The 19,965-nt window shown below is 46.5% G+C and overlaps 1 protein-coding gene across 1 annotated transcript; it reads right to left on the reverse strand.

Annotated features, from left to right (window-relative positions):
* Positions 1 to 281: 281 nt before the first annotated feature.
* Positions 282 to 15,423, reverse strand: KIAA1958 (KIAA1958 ortholog). Its single transcript, XM_051643081.1, has 2 exons — positions 14,292 to 15,423; positions 282 to 1,802 (listed from the first exon to the last, which is right to left on the reverse strand). Exons 1-2 carry the CDS (start codon positions 15,421 to 15,423, stop codon positions 757 to 759), a joined length of 2,178 nt encoding a protein of 725 aa, XP_051499041.1. The 3' UTR covers positions 282 to 756.
* Positions 15,424 to 19,965: the final 4,542 nt, after the last annotated feature.

Genomic DNA, 19,965 nt, shown 5'->3' on the forward strand with positions numbered 1-19,965 from the left:
TTAAACAGTGAAAATCACATGTATGACAGTGGTTTTGCCATTACGCTTTTCCATGTTGTTGAAAATAATCCTTTTTTTAGCCTAAATCACAGCAACATTTAGATGACAGAAAATCGTTGACAAAAAACAAGTTAAAAATAGCCTTCAGCTGACTTCAGGGTTTTTTTTTTTTCCCCATCTGCCATAAATTAGCCTCAGGAAACAAAATTAAAACTACACAGAAATTGTTGTAAAATGGTTTCATGAACTTACATTGATGTAACTCTTATTTCTTGGTCTTGCTGATCAAGAATAAGCCAGCAGGTAAGAAGCAGCAGCCAGTGATATGTTTGTCTCCTCCACTCCGGGAGGTCATGTTAAAAGAGGTTGAAAAATGCTTTAAAACAGAATTGCTACGTAAGCCTCCCTTGGGATTCACACCGATGTGTGCATGTCAGAAACGGGATTTCCCGTCTGTCTTGTGTTGCCTGAGAACCACTTTTGTCCTTTTAAAATCTGCATTATAACCCCTAAGTACCTTTTGTTTTTGTATTAACACTGTAAATACTATGTTAGTAATACTAAACTATTTCTATTGACTTATTTGTAAAAAGAAAAATATATTATGTATTTCTATATTTTTATAAAGTGAATTAAGACTGGAGAGAGGGCTATGGGGGAGTAGTGTACAATCATAGTCCATGTGTTTTGTTGGGCACAAATTCAGCATGTGAAACGAAAAGGAAAAGAAAGAAGTGTTCAGCTGATGCCCCTCCTTCAAGCCGTGTCAGAGGAGGAGTCGTACGATGCTGACACAATGAAGTTGCTGGTATTGGAGTGGCTGGCCATGGACTGGGCAGCCTGCTGGCTCAAGTTATTGCAGATCAGCACCAGTTGGTTGCTCTGCGCTTCGGAGAGGGTGCTACAGCTCTGGTAGACACTGAAGTTGGTCTTCCGGCCGGGGATGTTGCCTTTCTCGCACATAGTCTTTACCATCTTGGCAAGCTTGTTTTTCCCCAGGGCTTGGCAATTGTACCAGTGAAGCGCGGCCAAGTTGACGACAGGTTTGATGGAGAGGTAGAAAGGCGCGTCCTCGTAGCGCATGGCTGGCGGCCGCCTCTGGGCATACTCCTTGTAGTCCTGCACGGGGCAGGTCTGCGGGGAGTGCTGCGTGGCGTACACCCGCGAGTCCGTCCCGCCTCGCTTGCTCTTGGCATTGACGTCCCCATTGTCTGGCCCCATCCACTCCAGATACTCCAACCCAGTCTCTGTCACCCGCAGCCGAATGTCTCCCCACTTGAGGGTGGAACCGTGGAAGCCCGTGCAGTGTCCAAAGGCCTTCGTGTTATTCAGCCAGACAAGGTTCAGCAGCCCTTCAGGGTTGTATCGGCTCAACAAGCCTCTTTTGCGGAGGATAAGCTCATCAGCAAAGGTGAGCTTCATGGATTTGTGTGGCTTGTTTCCCTTTCCTTTACACCTCAGCTCAATTTGCTTTTGCTTGAGAGCTTCCTGGGATCTCTTGAACTCCTTATCTCTTGTGATACTGTATCCGTACCTGTGCTCTTTGAGATACCGCTCCAGCCCACACTGATAGTTGGCTAGACTGTTTGGCTCGTATTCAGACCCATCCTTTTGCCTGGCATCCACAAAGAAGGAAGCAAGGTAGGCATCAAGCTCTTTGCAGGGGATGACGTAGATCTCCCGGGTCTCAGAGGGGTACTTGGAGATGAGGAACTCTCGGAAATTGCGGAGAGCTGTCTGCGTGCTGCGAATGGTCTTCTCGTTCTGCTCCCTGCTGAGCTCTGCTGCTCGCTCATCCTGCTCTGGAAGAGGGAGAAGGGGAAAGACAAAAGAAAGCAGGAGCAGTCAGTGTGTGGGACGAGCTTTTCCCAAAAAAAGAATGTCCTTAAAAAGGAAAAAAAAAAGTATTACAGTCAATTTCCCAAAGGAAACTGGGGACACTGGTTTTGCGCATGAAGATTTGTGGGAAACAGTGGGATTTGAGGCAATCTGCTTTTAGAATAAACACAAGGTAGGTTTTTCTGGGGGTGCCAGGGCTGTGTGCAGGGCCCAATCTCAGTAACGAGCCCATTCTGAATTGCTTCATTTCTGAAACCAGAGGTTGTACCACGTCCCATTTTGTCTACAAAAAACACCTAGAACGTCATATTGATGACAGTAAAAATTATCTTTAACCAGACATATTTTTAAAGAGATAGATAAATAAATACAGACAGAAATGTACAGCACAAAACAATGGAGCACATCCTGACAAAGGACCCGCAGGTGTAAGCACTGCAGAGCAACGTGTCATTTAGAAATGTACAAGAGGAAAATAAATAGGTCGTATGTTCACATCAGAAGATAGGGAAGAAGAAGATGAATATACAGTCTGTCTGCATAATCAAGCTGAACCTCGACAGTGGAAGCACAATTGTAAACATTTGTTTTCATTTTGCAGAAAAAACAAATTCTGGAAACAATGTTCTGTTGCTGCACAGGGCTGTACTCAACAGCCCTTACTATCAGCAGCATATCAAACCACACTACTCAAATGCTGCCACTACTCTGGTTGTTACTGACAGCTGAATTTCAGGCTGATCACAAGAGACATATAAAAAAGAAAAGCTTTTCACACCTAAGTGATGTGTACTTACAGACTGTGTCCTTGGCACATGCAGACCATTAGTCTGCACAAGGACATGGCTTACAAGCCCATAGGTGGAACTGTCATTACTAATGTGACAAACTGTCATGGTTTTAGCAAATGAACAGCAAATGCAAAAAAGAAAATAAATTCTTTCTTTCACTGTTATCTGTAATTGTGAATGGACCATTCTCTTTTCTCTCTTCCACTTAATCAGCAGAAGGGGGGGGGGAAAGCAAGTTCTTGTTTCTTCTGTCTCATTGCAAAACCTGTGTCTCTTGGTGTCATTTCAGCAGTGCCACAGGAACGTCCACTGGGTGTCTCCCACAAAATAGAAAACACAAAGAGGTGTGAGAGCAGGGGAAGGTCCCACTGCCTCTCTGTCTTTCTGGACCAGCAGCACACCCATGCCTTGCAAGGAGCGCTCTGACACTTGCTCATCAGGCCACAGTTAACACGGGAGGTGGCAGGGAAGGAAAGTGCTGTCTCCTTCCCCAGCTCACCTGCAGTGGTTCATGCAGTGCAGAAACGTTGGTGCACAGCTGGACAGCTTCCCCTTCCACCATCTACAGTGACCCTGAAGAGACTTCATCCCAACACCTCCACACCACACCTGCAGACAGAGGCACAGCGAGTGACTTGCCCCAGGACTTGCCTGCCAGCCAGAAACAGAAACCAGTTCATATCCCCTGGGACTATGTCTTGTGTCTCCCCTGGAAAGCATCTGCTGCATGCACAGCACTCAGTGCAGTCTGTTGAGAGGGGCCCTCAAATCCTCTGCACAGCACAGAGAAGCAGGGGTAGCATCTGAGGCCTTTGGAGGCTTCTGCAGCCATGAAAAATGCTTTCACAAAGCACTGATGTTTTCTCCAGCTGTGAGCAAAGGGAGAAAGAAAAGGTCACCAGCCTGTTTCAGAAATTGGTTTTGATACTGATGTCAGTACCAAAGAGCTCCTCAGCAGCCTGCAGTGAAGTCTAACGCATTAGGCAGTGTATAGCCTGGAATCTTTTCTTACAGCTAGGATTAGGCTGGAAATACAGAGACAATGCTCTTTGAAGCTCTGAAACAAACATTTACTCTGGTGCCTTGTTCAATGCACCCACCACCACTTACTAAAGCACTGTGTAAGTAATCAGTGCTTTGAATTACAGCCCACATCTTAGGTGCTATTTCCATATAAACAGCACATGTAACAGCTTGGTTTTGTACATGTCCTCCTTCTCAGAGGACAACCTGTCACAACACAGAAGTGACACCCAACCAGTCATCTCTGTTACAGCCTCTGTCCTTAACCTGCAAAGGAAACGGCCACATCTGCAGTCAGCAGGGACAAAACCCATGCTGAAATGAAGAACCCCTGAAGTTGCACGAGCAAAACAACACCCCAGAAACTATGCATTCCTGCAACACTCTGGGGTTTGATTCCACAAGGTAGGTGGGTTTCCCACAGGGCAGGTGGGTTAATGATAAGGGGTCAGCTCCTCACCCACCCACCCTTGGAGAACTGTGTCAATTTTCACTGTGAATCCAGCCTACTGTGGTAGCGTATTATCCTCTTCCTGTGAGCCTGGACAAACATCCAGGATATCTCATGGCATGGGACAAATGCCGGGAGGCAGGGAGACCCCATGGGCTGAGTCTGAGACAGCCAAGGTCAGCAGATGTCAGCTGGGCCTCAGACAGCCTCTGCATGTGTTCATCATCCACAGCAAAAGCAGATGATGCAGCTGAGCCCAGCTTAACTAAGACAACTCTTTACAGCCTAGGAGAGCTGGGAAGGAGACTTAATTCTTCATGTCAATGAACTCTTCCGTCTTCACTTAAACAAGGAGATTTCATAGTGGTGAAAGAAACATCTCCAGCTACCATGAAGGCACAATTTGTCTCCAGATACACTTCTAATTTCACCAAAGTTTGTGTTTTCTGCTAATTTCATAGCCTTATCCTGTATGATTCTGGTGGTTGACCCTTGTCAGCACCTAAGCACCTCACAGCCACTTGCTCACCCCCCATCCCAGAGACAGGGAAGACAACAGAAAGAGCAAAAGCAAGAAATCGCATGACTCAAGACAAAGAGTTTAATAACTGAAGAACAGAGGCAGAGTAAACCCAACTGACAAAGGATACAAAAGGAGTAATTCACCAGAACCCACAGGTAGAGCAGTGTCCAGACAATCTCTGAGCAATGCCCAACTCCCCCAGAAAATCTTTCCCTTCAGTTTTTATTGTTGAGCATGATGTGGTAGGGCAAGGAGTATTGCCATGGTTAGCCTGAATTGGCTGACCCTTTTCTGTCCCCTCCCAGACTCTTGTACACCCTGGGCCTAAGCTGCTGAAGAGACAAAGTGGGAGAAAGAGAAAGCCTTGTGTGCTGGTTTGGTGGGGTTTTTGGTAGTTGGGGAAGGGCCCCAGAGGTGGCTCCAGTAAGAAGCTGAGAAGCTCTACCTTCTCCAAACCCAGCCAAGGAGCCATTAGAAAGACAACAGATGCACCTCTGTGATTAACATACTAAAGAACTGAGATAAGAGCTGAGCAGAGCCAGCAGTTGGTGAAAAGAAGAGCTGAGCTGGACAGGTGAAAGGCAGTGCTGGGGCGAAAATCCCATGTTTGGTGAGGAAGAAGGTGCCCAAGCAGAAGTTTCCCTGCAACCCATGGCGAGATGGCAGCTGTCCCTCTGCACTAATGGAGAAATGTGGTGGAACGTTCCCTGAAGGCTCCAGAAGGGGTGAACTTGGCCAGTGGACTCGGATTTTGTGGCCAGAGGATTTGCTGCCAGTGGACTCTGACTATGCAGCTTTGGAAGACCCCGGCGCCAGGGGAGTTTGTTCCCGAAGCAGCCCGTGACTCTGTGGGAAGCCCAGGCTGGAGCAGCTCCGGACCTCATGGGAAGGACTCATGAAGGAGAGGTTCGTGGAGGACTCTCTCCCATGGGAGGGACCCCCTGGGGAAGCAGGGAAGGACTGTAAGGAATCCTTCTTCCTGAGGAGGAAAGAGCGGCAGGAACCACCAGTCTGTGAACTGACTCTAAAACCCATCCTGTCCTCCTGTGCCGCTGGGGGAAGGAAAAGGGAGGGGTGAGGGTAACATATGCAAGCACTGCTCTTTCCTATCAGTGAAGAACCCTTCTTGTCCTTTGTCTTGACCCATGAGCTTCTAGTTGGCCTTTGTCCTCCCCATCCCATAGTGAGTGTGGAGGGGAGTTGAGTGAGCGGCCAAGGGGCTGTTTCTCTGTTGTGGTGTTAAGACTCAAACCACAACACCTTGACACTGTGCGAGTTGGTTCATCAATAGCCAGAACACTGGTCTGTCATTAACATTACTTGTTTAGTCACAAATCTGAAACACAGCAGAGTGTGGGTGGCTACAAAGAAAGTTCACTCCATCCCAGCCAGACCCAGCACAATTTCTAACAAGTGGTACCCAAGACCAGGACCACCTTGCATCCTTTCTGTGCAACCTTTGACAGGACAAGGAGACAACAGTTCTTCTCTGGGTGCAATCTGTAAACATCCCTCGTAAACACAACAAAACCATCTACTCTACATGTCTCTACTTTGCCTACAGGAAATTGGCAGAAACAGAATAAAAAACCTTGCCACAGTCAGGATATTTGGCACTGATTGTTCTGCTGTAGCCACACAGCTATGAGACCTGTCAGAGAAGATAAGCTGGTGTAATATGCTTTTGTTCCTCCCAAACCCATGAAGACTGACAAGTAAAGAAACATTAGACAAAGTAATTCAGTCATTAAGAAATCAAGACTAAAATGCACCCCAAGTGCCATCACAGTGCATTTTGGAAAATGTGTATGTGATGGTAAGGATATGGCAAGTTGGGAAAATAAGACTTCCCCTCTGGGTCCGGTTACTGAAAGTCAGTGTTCCTGTCCTGAGACAGGAATGATTCCAATGTAACAGTTCCTACATGTTTGCTTGGTCTCACTTTGCTGCTTCTTGCTGAGTAGAGACCAAAAGCTCTTTGGACAGGTCTTGCATTTTTTGTTGTTTGGTTTGTTGGTTTTTGGTTTTGGTTTTGTTTTTCTGTGGTCCTTTTGTGGTCCTTTTTGTGGTCCTTGTGCTAATGCTGTAAATACAAGTGGGAATATCCATTAGTTAGTTCCTTGACAAACAAAAACATACATCTGTTTGCTCCTGGGTCTCCACAGTTCACATTCTGATCAACTCTTCAGTGTGCAAGGGTTCCAAAATGGTGTAAAAGCACAGAAAAAAACCCCACACCACAGTGCTTCTCAACAGAAGAAAACCCCTCTGTGTCAGGAAGGCCCTGAATTGCAAATTTGCAAATTGCTGTAAGAGAGCAGAGTGGGGATGTGCCATAAATGCTTGCACCTTTCCTATGGTCTTCTGTAGGTGTCTGCTGTTAGGCTCCAGGAAGACAGATACTCTCATGCCATGGTCTAATTTGTCTCAGCTAGTAAAAAGGTCTGAACCAATGAATCAAAAATTACTGTCAACATCGATTTACCAAGCCAAGCCATCCTTAATGCCTTCTCCTTGTCATAATGCAACCTTTGGAGTTGGTACTGCCATTACCCGTTTTACAGACTAAGAGTAGAAACACAAAAAATAAATGGACTTGAATATGCAGTTCCTGAAGTCCTGTCCTCTGGTAGCTGCATCACTGCACACAGGACCTGGCTGGGGCTCTTGTGCTTCCTACCTGATCCCACATCAGAGTTTCACTTCTAAGAAAACCACAACATGGCAGAAAAAGCCAGTGACACCCGCTCTATTGTGGGATCCAGGGTAAACTGCCAACTAAAAGCTTGAAAAAGTGCCACTGTCCCACTTTACATGTAGCCAAAGAGAGAAAGTGATCTGGTAGAGATTAAACAGACAATGTAGTGGGAGATGAATGTCCCAGGCTGGCCCGCAACCACCAGACAGTTCCTCCCACAGAGCAACAGCTGTCTTCTGAGCTCTTCATAGCCTGACCTTAACACAGCCAAGACTTACCATTATCAGCAGTTATCAGACTCAGGTTTGTTTTTATTTCAGCTTGCACACAGACTCCAAATCCCTGAAAAGGACACAACCTCTTTAACTATGCATGGGGAAAAGGTACTTGCTTTCATGGCAGACATATGTAGACTGTTAATGTTCAGAGAGGGTTTGTAACATCAGTGGGAGTCGTGAACCTGAGATATTATTGCAGAGAGTCTTAAAATCTGCTTAAGGTAGGCAGTGAGATCTCAGAATTAAGTGAGGGTTTCGGTGGTAATCACACCACTGGCCAAAATCTTCTCTGCCCAATTTGTGTTCTGCTAAGAAAACACATTTGCAGCAGACCTACTTCCACCAAAATGCTTTACTTCAGGTGGAAAAGCCTTGTTAACTGCACAGGAGGCAGATCATATCACCACGCTGGAGCTAAGTGCTCCTTTCCCCACAGCACAGCACTTTGCAGATTGGCTCTTTCCTCTGCTCTGCAGTTACTAAAAGGCAGTGATATCCAACCCATGCAGCCCACTGGAACAGCTAATGTAAACCAAAGCCTGCTCCTACTCCTCTTTTCTCCTGTCCTCTCCTCTTTCAAAAGGTATGTGCAGGCAAACAACGCTCTCAAGTCCATGTTCACATTAGGCAGAGGTCTCACTGCTGCATGAGGGAGTTTGGTCAAGTCATGGGGGAAAAGGCTGGAGGAGCCTCTGACAAACGTATCCCCCTGGAAGCAGAAGCTGTCCGAGTGGCTGAATGTCACACCACGGCATCTACCAGTGTCAGTACTCTTTCTGCATGCAAAGTTCAAAAAGCTGACAGCTGCTTTTCACTGGATCACAGGAATAACCAAGTGAAAGCCACCAAAGAACAAGAGTAAGAGCAGGAGGTCTTCCTGGAAGTACCTCTGAGCATTCATGGAAACATCTTGAGATTAAGAGACAGGGAGTGCTACACACTCGAGAGAAGGGTATTTTTGGCACTTGCACTGTCTGGTATGGACTGATTTCCTTGGGGCAACTCCTACACCCACGAAGTAGTCAAAGGCTTCAGTCAAAAATACGTATGTTTTAATGTGATTATTAAACATTCAACAATAACCGTTTAATTAGGAACCCCTGAAGCCAAATAAAGTGTGCTTTCTGTGCCATAATAATCATACTTTTTAAAGCTTAGGCTTGGTGAGTTAGAATCAAATAGGGGGGTAAAACCCTGTGATTGCCTGGAGACTTATATCAGGTTGAGACATTCAACAGCTTTTGAGATCTGCAGGATCAAAGAATCAACTTGTTAGCTGCAGATTACTGAAGCAGAAGAAAGTGCTCCTACACTTTTTCTGGAGTTTCTGCTCCACACATCTGATGTCGTTACTAAATTCTGTTTAACCATTATAAGTTCCCTACTGCCGCTATGTTGAGTCAAACTCTATGTACTTTAACATTTTTGGAAATGGCTTTCATTGGCATGTAAAATCTCTAGTATGACAGACATTCTCATCACAGACCAAAGAGTGTTCCAAAGTGGTGGAAAAAATTCAATTATTCCCATACAAAAGTATACGTGGTTCTGTGGCTCATGCATATCATGATCCTTGAGCAGCCACGGAAGTCAAGCAGAGGTCAGGCAGCTACCCAGTTCGAGTAGAAGCAAGTGTAAACAGAAAACTGAAGCAAGCTATTAGAAAACCAGAAATTAACATGCTCATCTTTTACAGGCTTGATCTCTGGGCACAGGTACGTCCTGCTTGAAACAATTCAGCACTTGCACTGAGGTGCTGTGACCTGGGTCAGTGTAGCTCAGAAGCAGTTTTTTCCTTCTCTAAACAAAATAGAAGGCCAGCTTTATACTTTCTTTTGGTTTTCCTTTTTTTTTTCTTTCTTTTCCCCAAGGACAAATCAGCAAGCAATTAAATATCCGTAACTGTATGGTTTCAAGTGATGTTCTCATCATGAAGACCTAGTTCATGAAAAGCAACAGCAGACCACAATGTCACAGCAAGTCTAAAGTTCTCCTGAGTTTCACCAACAGGACACCACATACGACATTTCTCCCTGTGTGTGCACTTAATTCAAGTTAACAGAAGTGACAGGTATATGTTAAAAGTAAGATGCAGCTGCTGCATTTCATGGCCAATGTGTAACTAAGTACATAGGATAAAGCTTTCACCAGATTCCGTGAGGTCTTCAGCACCACTTTTTACACCAGAAGCATGTAGCAAGTCCTGTTCCGGCTGTCACCAGGGGCAGCAGTTGGTGGCAGCCAGGACCTGGAACTGCCACCTCTAATGCCACCTTCCCACCGTCAGCCACATACTGACACCTTTGCAGGGCAGCACTGCTTGGCCCCAGACAAATGCAGACTCATTTGGGAAAGGCAAATATAGCTCTGCCCTCCCATCCCACAGAGGACACCAGTCACATTCAAGATGTTCAGAACAAGCCATGCTGAAAGTAGCTTTTGTGGGACTGGTTTGTGGAGGGCCTCAGCATTTCAGTTTCTCTCCCGAGGTGACCAAACCCTGCAGTGATGCCACCAAAGAAACCAAGAAACCTTCAGCTGCCCTGGACTCCTGCTGCCCAGTGTCCAAGAGACCCACCATCTTCAGATCCAAGGCAGAGGGCATCACCTGTCACGGCACAGCTAGGAGGTCTGGAGGAGCTGCCTTGGATCAAATGTCACCAGAAGACTGTGATGACCCTTTTGGTATCACCTAAACCTTGAGTGGTTTTAAAAATCCTGTTCTTCCAAATAAGCTTCCACCTGTTAAGAAACAACAACAACAACCAAAAAAAAAACAAAAAAGAGCATCACGCTTTTTGTAATGATGTATGTCAGCACTTACTGTTTTCAGTTCAGGTACTAGAGCACAATGAGATCTCAATTACGACCTAGAGAGTCCCCACTGGACTCTGAGCTCTTCAGTTCAACACAAAGAGGAAGAGACTGTCACATCCCTACAAGTGGTTAATTGTTCCTTTGACCACATGCAGCAGCCTGTGTCCCTGGAGGCAAGCTTCTGCAGTCACTTGAGCCAACAGTCATCCAACTTTGTGTGTAAATTACAAAGACAGAGGGCAGATCAAAAATTATTTGAGTATTCTTGGAGGAGAATCAATCTTTGACATGATTATTTTCCCTGTGTTACATTCATTCATGGCACAGTTCCACTGGGCTTGGAAGAATTACAGCAGAGATTAGTTTGGCCTTTCTGGATGTATGGCTGATGCTTTATGTAACTCTACAAAAGGCATTATTTTTTGCTTATTTGCACTTCTTTGGAATGTGTGTACTGACAATTTTTTTTTTCCTTGCATTGTAAACAGTGATTACGTGCTTTAAACTAAACCAAGTCAAAACTGGCAGTTCATGACATGTGAGGGACTTCTCTTAAGTCCTGTAACATTCAGATGCTTATCTAACACTTCCTAATGCATCAGTCTTAGATCACACCAGAATCTCAGCTCCTCTCCTAGCAGAGGTAGCTCCTTCCATTATTTTTCCACAAGAAAAAAAGGACTTAAATAATAAAAGGGCTAAATAGTATCTCCACGTACTCTTGAAAGCTTTGCTAATAAAGTGTTAAAAAAAAAAAAAAAAAAGAAAATTCACAGATTAATGTCCACTTATTAGGGCTGAAGTTTTACAAAAATAACTCAGGATATCCCAAAAAGCTTAGCTAGAGACCTGAATCGAACAAGAATCAGTGTCTAACTTCACTGGGTCTTCGGTGGGATGCTGCCTCACTTTTAAGACACAAAAATACCTTTGTCAACTTCCTATCTACACATTCAGTTGCCATGGTTTAATCAAGAGAGTAAAAGACAGAAAAATAAAGAAATGTTTGAAACTCTTCAAACGTTACGTGGCTTAAACTGGCCTAAGCTAACATATATCAATGATATTTTTGATTTAGTGTAGAGTGTCCCTCAAACTTTTATGACCTATGAGATTACAACGCACGGAAACCATCAGCTGGGTCAGATACGAATGCAAGGATACGTGACTTAAGCTAAAACTCAGGGAATACTTCCTGCTGGTTGGATTGCACTCTTTAAACATAACTTATCATTTCAGGCCTTGGTCCTGCAGGGACCTCATAAAACACATGACAAGTCTGAATGGGGACAGCAGCAAGGCTTCACATACTATTTTAAAATTAAGCAGCACTTTGGGGGGGACAAGGCAGAATTTAAATTCCCTGCTAACTTTCAACTACACCTTTGTTTGTCAAGCATCCACCAAGCCTATAAACTAACAAAAGGTCTACATTCCTTGGTATAATTATTTCCTGCCTTTTTTTTAATTATTATTAAAGAAATATACTCATCCTTGTTTCTGTCTCTTTGGGACAGAAGCATTTTTACCCAGGATAGGTAAACATGCCCTTGTAGTTCAATATTGCTCACATTTTATATATCATGCACCACTTCTAGCACATCGCTCTTTGTGAAGAAACAACCTAACAAAATCACTGTGCATGAGCAAGCACACTATTCTCATCTTTCATCAGACCTCCATATTTTCTCTGCAGGTATTTGCTGTGCAGAACTACACATCTGTAAGAAATTAACTTGCCAATATTGTCCCCTTCTCTGCAACTTAAGATTTATTAATGCCAGCACTTCCTTCCCAAAGGAGCAGGCTCTATGAAAATCAGAGACTTAAGTGACATATCAAGTTTTGGTTGCATGTCAATCATTTTACCCCAGGAAAAACGCAGTTACCTCTGAGCACAGTAATAGCATATTACAACACTACACCAGGCGGAGGAGAGGAACTGCCTAAAGCTTTCGAGTATCGCAAACTTAAATGCCAGATCTGGAATTAGGACATCACACTTAGATGGCACTGCTGTCTGTGCAAGAAGTACTGGGAAGTTCTGAGGGATGATTTACCCAGTGGGTGTAAATCCAGATGCAATTCCACTTTGTCCTCACAGTGAGACACTAGACATGGACCAACTCTGCTCTGGAAACTCTATAAATGTGATAATGTGGTGCTGTGTCCATTCTCGTAATGTTTAACCCTAAGCAGTAACAACTGCTGGCTTCTGAGGACCTGGAAAAGCAGTTTGAAAGGGTTTGGTTTTTTAACAAAACTGCTGAAAGTAAATCACTCACCTAGACAACACCCACTCACAAGGACAAATTCTGGGTAGGTTTTTGTTCCATTGTCCCAGCTTGCAGGTTTGAGACTGAGCATGTTGCAGGGGCAGGCTGGCAGAAACCAGCTCTAGTGTATACAGCAGTGACCTGCTATAAACTGAGGAATGCAGAATAAGTAGGTTTACCATGCAGTTGGGATAAACATCAGGCATCCTGTGTCTCTCCTGTTGAGCTGAGCAAAGTCAGTCTAAAGCAGACAGTTTTGTATGAGGGATGTTACATGACAGGACTACATCGAAGTAACATCTCAAAGATGCAGCCAAGCAGAAAAGGTTCCCAAAGAAGAATTTGCTTTGCTGTAACAAAGACAATTATCATAATTTATGATTTCTAATGCTTTGTGGTGTTTTACTTAGCAAAACTGGGTACGTAACTTTGCCCATGGTTTTATTTGGCAACGATACGCAGGCTCTTGCCAATTAATACATTTACTGGCGTTCAATCAGGTTTCCCAGTGTCCAAGTTGAACTGTCATCCAGGCTGTTAAAGTCATTGTTTTCAGCACTTCCAGTAGCTGCCACAGAGACTGCATACAGGCTTTTTTTCTGCCCCCTCCACTGTTTGGCTCTGCTCTGTCTGACCAGACACTTCTAGGCTGAACCAGCAAGGAAGCAGATGGGAGAACTCACCCCTGCCCTGGCCTCTTCCTGGGATGGCAGTACTCACCAGCTGGAAGAGCAAAGCCAGCAGCGTCTGCTCTCAGGTCCTGAGGGAGCTGGTGAGTCTGCTCAAGAAAGAGCTTTCCTCTCCCTTCAGAGACCTACAGGTAACACTGAGTTATCCTGCACTGGGGATAACTGCTCAGCAGAAGTAACGCAGTGTTAACATGCACTTTATCTGATAATCCTGATCTGTTTGTGCTAAATCTCAGTGCTTTGGCAGCAGCGGGAGATTTAAAAAAATGACATGAGATACAAGAACTTCCACTGAAAACAGGGGAAAAAATACTTCTTTTTTTTTTCCCTTTAACTAAAGCTTAAGTGTTACCAATTTCACGGTTATCCTTCCTGCCTCTACAGGCCACTCTGATTCACAGGTTAGGAAAACCATTTAATAAAGGTTTATAGAAAAAAAAAAAAAAAAAGTTTAATAATGATTTATACAAGTGGCAAACTCTTCTTTCGTCCCCCTGTGCCTCTCCATGTCATGCCTCACTCTTCCAGCAGAGCAAAGGCAGCACCAGACCACACCTCCAGGCCGCGCTGGCTTGGACCACTTCTGGTCCATCAAACACACACGGCTGGTGTCACATCCTCCGCACCCCCTGCCAGGTGATGGCACACCTTACCCGTGACACAGCTACACCCAAAAGGGACAGAAACCTGTCCTAAAGAGCCCTTGCCCTACGGCAGTGGGGGTGGCTCGGTTCAGGTCTTCCAAATCCCCTTCCAAGCAGGGGGTTTCTCTACCCAGCGGTTGCTGAGCTGGTGGGACTGGAGCACCCTCACACCACGCAGCACCTCCTCCCTGGCTGCCCCCCCTCACCCCGCCGAGCCTGGGGCCACCCCAAAGCATCCCTCGGCTCCCGCCCAGGGTCGTACCTGGCATGGGCTGCGCCACAGCCTCGGGGGCGGCGGCGGGGGGCTGCTGCTGGCTGGAGCTGACCTCGGGCTCCGCACTCACCGGGGGGGAGCCAGCCGCCTCGCCGCCCAGGGCCAGCGGCGGGGCAGGCAGGAGGGTCTCCTCGGCGGCCAGCGGCTCCTCCTGCCCGGGCAGCTGCAGGGCAGAGAGGGGGATGCTGATGGGCTTGCCGGGAGTGCCGTTGGAGCTGGTGGCAGGCACCTGCAGCGCCCCGGGGCCCGCTCCCCGCAGCGGGGAGGCCAGGGCGGCGCGGGGCGGGCGCTGCGCGGGCAGGCGGGCCGGGCCGGGCGGCGAGGCGGGGCAGCGGGACAGCTCGGGCTCCGGGCCCGCCGCGGGCTGGGGCAGCGGCCTGGCGGGGCCCGGGCAGCAGGGCCCGGCCTGCGCCTGTGCCTTGGGCTTGGGCAGCTGTGTCAGGGCCAGGGCCGGCCCGTCGGCGCCCGCCGTCAGCTCCGCGTTGGCTACGATGTAGTAGTCCTCGGGGAGCTCCTGCTTGATCTTCTTGAGGAGCACCTCGCTGCCGCCCTCGTCGGCGGGCTGGGCCTGGGCGGCCGCGGGCGAGCCGGCCGCGGGCCGCTTGCGGGGCCCGGCGGGGGCCCGGTGGGGGTGCGGCTCGAAGTCGCTGTCCTCGTCAGTGACAGAGGACTCGCAGACCATGTCGAAGAGGGTGGCCTCGTCCTCGTACTCCTCCACGGGCTCGCCCAGCTCTGAGGGCTCGCTGCAGCAGGAGAAGTCGCAGGAGTCGCGGGTGCGGGTGCAGTCCAGCTTGGCCTTCCCCGAGCGGCCCGGGTAGCGCTCCAAGGGGCTGGCCTGCGCCTCCGAGGGCACCCCCAGCATGCTGGGGCTGTCCGAGTTGAAGCTGCGGCTGTCCTGGAAGCAGACGCGCTCCTGGGAGCCCGCCCGGCAAGTGGCAGCCAGGGGCCAGTGGTAGGCATGGCCAGCGCTGCAGCCCCACATGGCCGTCAGGTTGCCGTGGGCCCCCTCGGACAGCAGGTGCTTCAGGTTGGGGATCAGGCTGCAGATGGTGCCGTGGCTGTGGGCCCAGCTGACCAGCTTGGACAGGTTTTCAGAGGAGGTGTGAAGGCAGTCCTCCATGGTCCAGATGGAGAGCGCCTTGCCGCTGGGAGCTCGGCCGAAGACGCCGTTCAGATCACGGGGTCCTGGCACTCGGGGTCACCCGTTGCCAAGCTCATGCTTGCTGCTTGCCTGCAAACAGAGAGCAAAACCCCACTCTTCAGCACTCCCAAAGCAAGACCACATGGCAAATGAAACATCTGTAAACTCAGCTGAACCCTTTTTTTCCTCACATGTACTCCAAAGCACATTTCTTACACCATGCCTGCTTTAAAGCAGCCTTGTTCCTCATTCTGCCAGTGGAAGAGCTGCTTTTGAAACCAAGGGAAGGAATTGCCCTCCAATGCACCAAGTAAAACAGCTTTTGAAACAAGCCAGCTCAGTATCCGTGGCAATAGAATTTGAAGCTTAAATCTCTGACAACGTGCAAATGAAGCCCAAAAGATGGTGATTGTCTCTTTATACTTAGGAAATTAAAATTAAAGCGGAAAACACATTCGCCTTGAACACCAGGGCAGCAATCAAGCACAAACTCAGATGCTCCCCCTGCACCTGATTAAACTTTATGACACTTTACGTCGTTTCTGCACACTTCTCAAATGTATTGAATACCTCCTTTTCCACTGAATTTGAAAGGCATTAAAATGAAGGCCAGAAAATTTAGTTTTCCATACAGGGAAAAAATAAAGAAGTTCACCCTTTGCTGTGCTATACTGACCCTCATTAGTTGCCCAGAGGCTTGAGAGAAGCTTAAGGGACCTGCAAGGTTTTAAGTGATAACCTTACTTAAGATCTGAGAGTTAACCTTTTGCTTTTTTACCATACTGTCTATTCTCCTATATCTAAATCATAATTCTGCTCAAGACCAACACTTACCATTTTCGTCAGAACTATCTAGAAATTTGCAGCACAAGGCATGATCCTCCGGGGCCAAAGCCAAGAATCCTTTAATACTTCAGATCAAACATAAAAATACAAAACCTGTTGCATGTTCACCCCTTCATGCCAGAAACTGCTTCCTGCCCAGGTGGGACAGAAACCTTCCAGGCAAGGTTGCATTCCACGCAAGACTGCAAGCTCTCAGCTTCTCAGGACTCCAGTGCCACAATGTTCTAGGAGACCTTGCCATTGTTTCACTGGTCCACATTTATTGTGCATGTTGGCCTCTCGTGTCTGCTTTACATCATCTACTTAAATCAGCAATCGTAGGAGGTTGTTCACAGGAACATTTGCTGTTGAAAGTAATTTTTTCATCTATTATTTTGCTTATAATGTTCTGTATTCCACACACGTCCATATCTAAGCTGCAACCAATGCCCATTTTCCTGTTATCCAGAGCACTGGAACAGGCTGCCCAGCGAGGCTGTGGAGTCTCCTTCTCTGGAGACTTTCAAGACCTGTCTTGACAGATTCCTGTGTGATTTGCCCTAGGTGTTCCTGCTGCAGCAGGGGGGTTGGACTAAATGATCTTCGAAGGTCCCCTCCCACCTCTATGATTCTATGACTCTATGATTCTGTGATTTTTGAAATGAAGAATAAGAAGACCTGGACAGTGGATGAACAGGAAGAAGCACATCATTAGGAAACAGTTAAAATTGTGCAAGAGTCAGACTTGGGTTTGCATTAGCTCAGGCCAGGGTACATGCACAAAGAACAACTACTACAGTCAATTCCAGCTTCTATTATTGCCCACAGGAACCTTATTAATGCCTATAAGTACCTAAAACGTGCGTGAAAGGGGGATGGAGCCAGACTCTTTTCAGTAGTTCCCAAGACATACAGGGGCAACGTGAGAGGGCAAGGGGCAACAGGCACAAGCTGGAATATGGCAAGTTCAATTTCAATATGAGGAAAAAATTCTTTACTATGAGGGTGACAGAGTCCTGGAATAGGCTGCCCAGGGAGACAATGGAGTCTCCTTCTCTGGAGATATTCAAAACCCGCCTGGATGCAGCCCTGAGCAATGTGCTCTAGGGGATCCTGGTTTAGCGGGGGAGTTGGACTGGATGATCTCTAGAGGTCCCTTCCAACTCTGACAGTTCTGTGATTCTGTGAGACCCCAGCAATGGTACAGATCTTGCAGCATCACCTGCAACACAAAGCTCTGTGCACAAGCAGTGCCTCTGTGCAGTATAATAAATGCAGTAGGTCTCCACCTTCCAAACCTTTTAGGCACTGGAGAAAGCTTCCCTTTTCAAACACAGAGCTTTGAAACATCTGCAAGTTGTTTGTTATATTTGGGGGTTTTGTTTTAAATATTTTAAAGAGATACGGTTAATCTTGACAGAGGTCAAAACAGTCCGGGCATCTGCATTTCTAGTGATTGGTGTTTTTAAAGATATGGATATACAGTGTGACCCACCATAGGAGAAAAAGCAAAGGACGGGGGGAGTAACACCATACTCACCCAAGGCAAAGAGGGAAATCTGGAAAGCAAACATGGGAAAAGAGGAAGAGTCTTGGTCAGGGCTATGGGAAAACCTATGGGAAAGCATGGCACTGCTCAGTTGACTGCATAACAAGGCATGTATCTTGGGAAGACAGCTCAGTTTGGCTGAAGAACCATTTTCCACACAGGGAAATGAGATCAGGTTAACTGCCACTGTCTAGATTGCTTGTGCAGGGCTGAAAATCTAAATACATCAGCTACTCAGAAGCAATGTGTCTCAGGTTTGCCAACTGCAGCAGAGGTTGACAACGCCACTTTGGCAGGGAAGGACTCACCCTGTAAATAGCACAGCAAATCCATTGTTATCTGCCTGGTTTCCTGAGGAGGAACCTCGTGTGCTCAGCCAGACAGCATGCTGTTGGCTGACAGCATGCTCTTGTTTGCTAATCACATTTTAAAGATTATATAAGTCATTTGTTCAGACTGGCAAGAGTCAATAAGATGATTCATGGTTAATAACCTGCTCACATGTATACACTGAAATCACACAGTAAATGGCAAAAACTCACCATAGCTTCAGTGTGAGTAACACTGGTATTTAAACTGCATCACAGATAGTGAAGCCTTAACCTTCCACAGAACTTTTCCGCAGTTCGGTGCCTGACAGGACCTAACTCAGAGCGAAGCCTGTACAGGTGCTGGAAATTCACTGCAGCTATATGGACCCTAAATTAAGAATTCAATTATATGGCTTGTTTAGCTTTTATCACCTCATTTACTACATGTTTTTGTAGTGATTGATGTGTACAGAATATGTGCTCTGCCAGGAAGCATTACTGTTACAAAACTATTACTTGAAATCTGTTAATGGATCACTTGATTTGGGAACCACCAATTACTTGATTTGGGAAAAGGAATATTTTCTGTATGTAGAACCAGGGTGACCAAAGGGTAGTGAAAAACAGCAAGCTCTAAAGAACATCCCTGTTCCAAGTTTTAGGATGGGACTTGGCTTAGCTAGTTTCAAGTAGACAAAATTCTTCCTGATTTTACACACAGCAGTATGAACAGGCCCTTTGTTATGACCCAGAGAAGAAGCTCTGACACAAGTAAGGTCCCAGCAGCAACAGCAGTTGGTAGCTGTGGCCACCTTGAACCCCTTCCTTTATCCCATGCAGAGATTGAACGAACACTGGTGGGGAGCACTACCTCTCCTCCATTCCCACCCTCTCCTCCATTTCCTCCTTGCGCATGAGGACATTGCTGTGGAGTTTTGGTTAGGACCTTGTGGAAGCTTCTTCAGGACAAAAGAGGAAATCTGTGATGTGGCTTCCCAGAAAGAAGGCAGCAGAGGTGAGGATGCAGCGAAGGAGCTGAATTCAAAAACAATGTGATTAAGTAAAGGTGTGCAGTGGGAAGCATGTGTCTTCCAGCAGCATCTACACGCTGGAATATGCATTTGGAGGACTTAAGAGGGAAGAGTGACAGGTGCATTTTGTTGTCAAGAAGGCAAGAAACCTTGTTGAAGACTCACAGGCAGCTAGCAATGGATTTCCTTCATGGGGTAACTTCAGACAAGTTGACACAAACTAACTTGCATCACACCAATGTAGGTTTGAAATTCTATTACCACTACGGATTATTAGCATTTCGGGAACTTCCATGTTGATTTTTGTTCAAAGGAACAGTACAGCCTTAGCTACACTAACCAGCTCTCGGTTAATAGTATCAAGCCAAGGCTGATGCTACTGAGAATCTTCTAATGGGTCAATATTCTCACGTAAAACTATAATGCAAAAATGTCTTTCTTAATACTGAAAAGTAGTCTTTCTAATCTCACAGCCATTTAAGAACTCTAAAATCTGAGCTTTTTTAATCTAAAACATTAAAAGAGGTGTAAAAAACCTGCCTTTAAGTGCAGTTATGGAGAAGAAATCTTTTATCAGCTTGTCCTGGTTTGGGCCTAATGTCAACAAAGAACCAGCCCCATGGCCACTCACTCAAGCCCCCGACACCCACACTCTGGGATGAGGAGGACAAAGGCCAGTTAGAAGCTCATGGGTCGAGACAAAGGACAAGGAGGGTCCTTCATTGATTAAGGTCACAGGCAAAACAGACTCAGCTTGGGGAAAACATAATAATTTAATTTCACACTAATCCAATGCCCACAGGAC

This window comes from Apus apus, chromosome Z (genome assembly GCF_020740795.1).
Source record: "Apus apus isolate bApuApu2 chromosome Z, bApuApu2.pri.cur, whole genome shotgun sequence".
Taxonomy (NCBI): Eukaryota; Metazoa; Chordata; class Aves; order Apodiformes; family Apodidae; genus Apus; species Apus apus.

What these genes read in the sequence shown, in the direction of transcription:
- KIAA1958 (XM_051643081.1), bottom strand. Translation starts at nt 15,423, where the DNA reads ATGGAGGACTGCCTTCACACCTCCTCTGAAAACCTGTCCAAGCTGGTC. An exon ending in TGTGGCGCAGCCCATGCCAG is followed by an intron (nt 1,803 to 14,291) that starts GTACGACCCTGG and finishes TCCCTCTTCCAG; the next exon opens with AGCAGGATGAGCGAGCAGCA.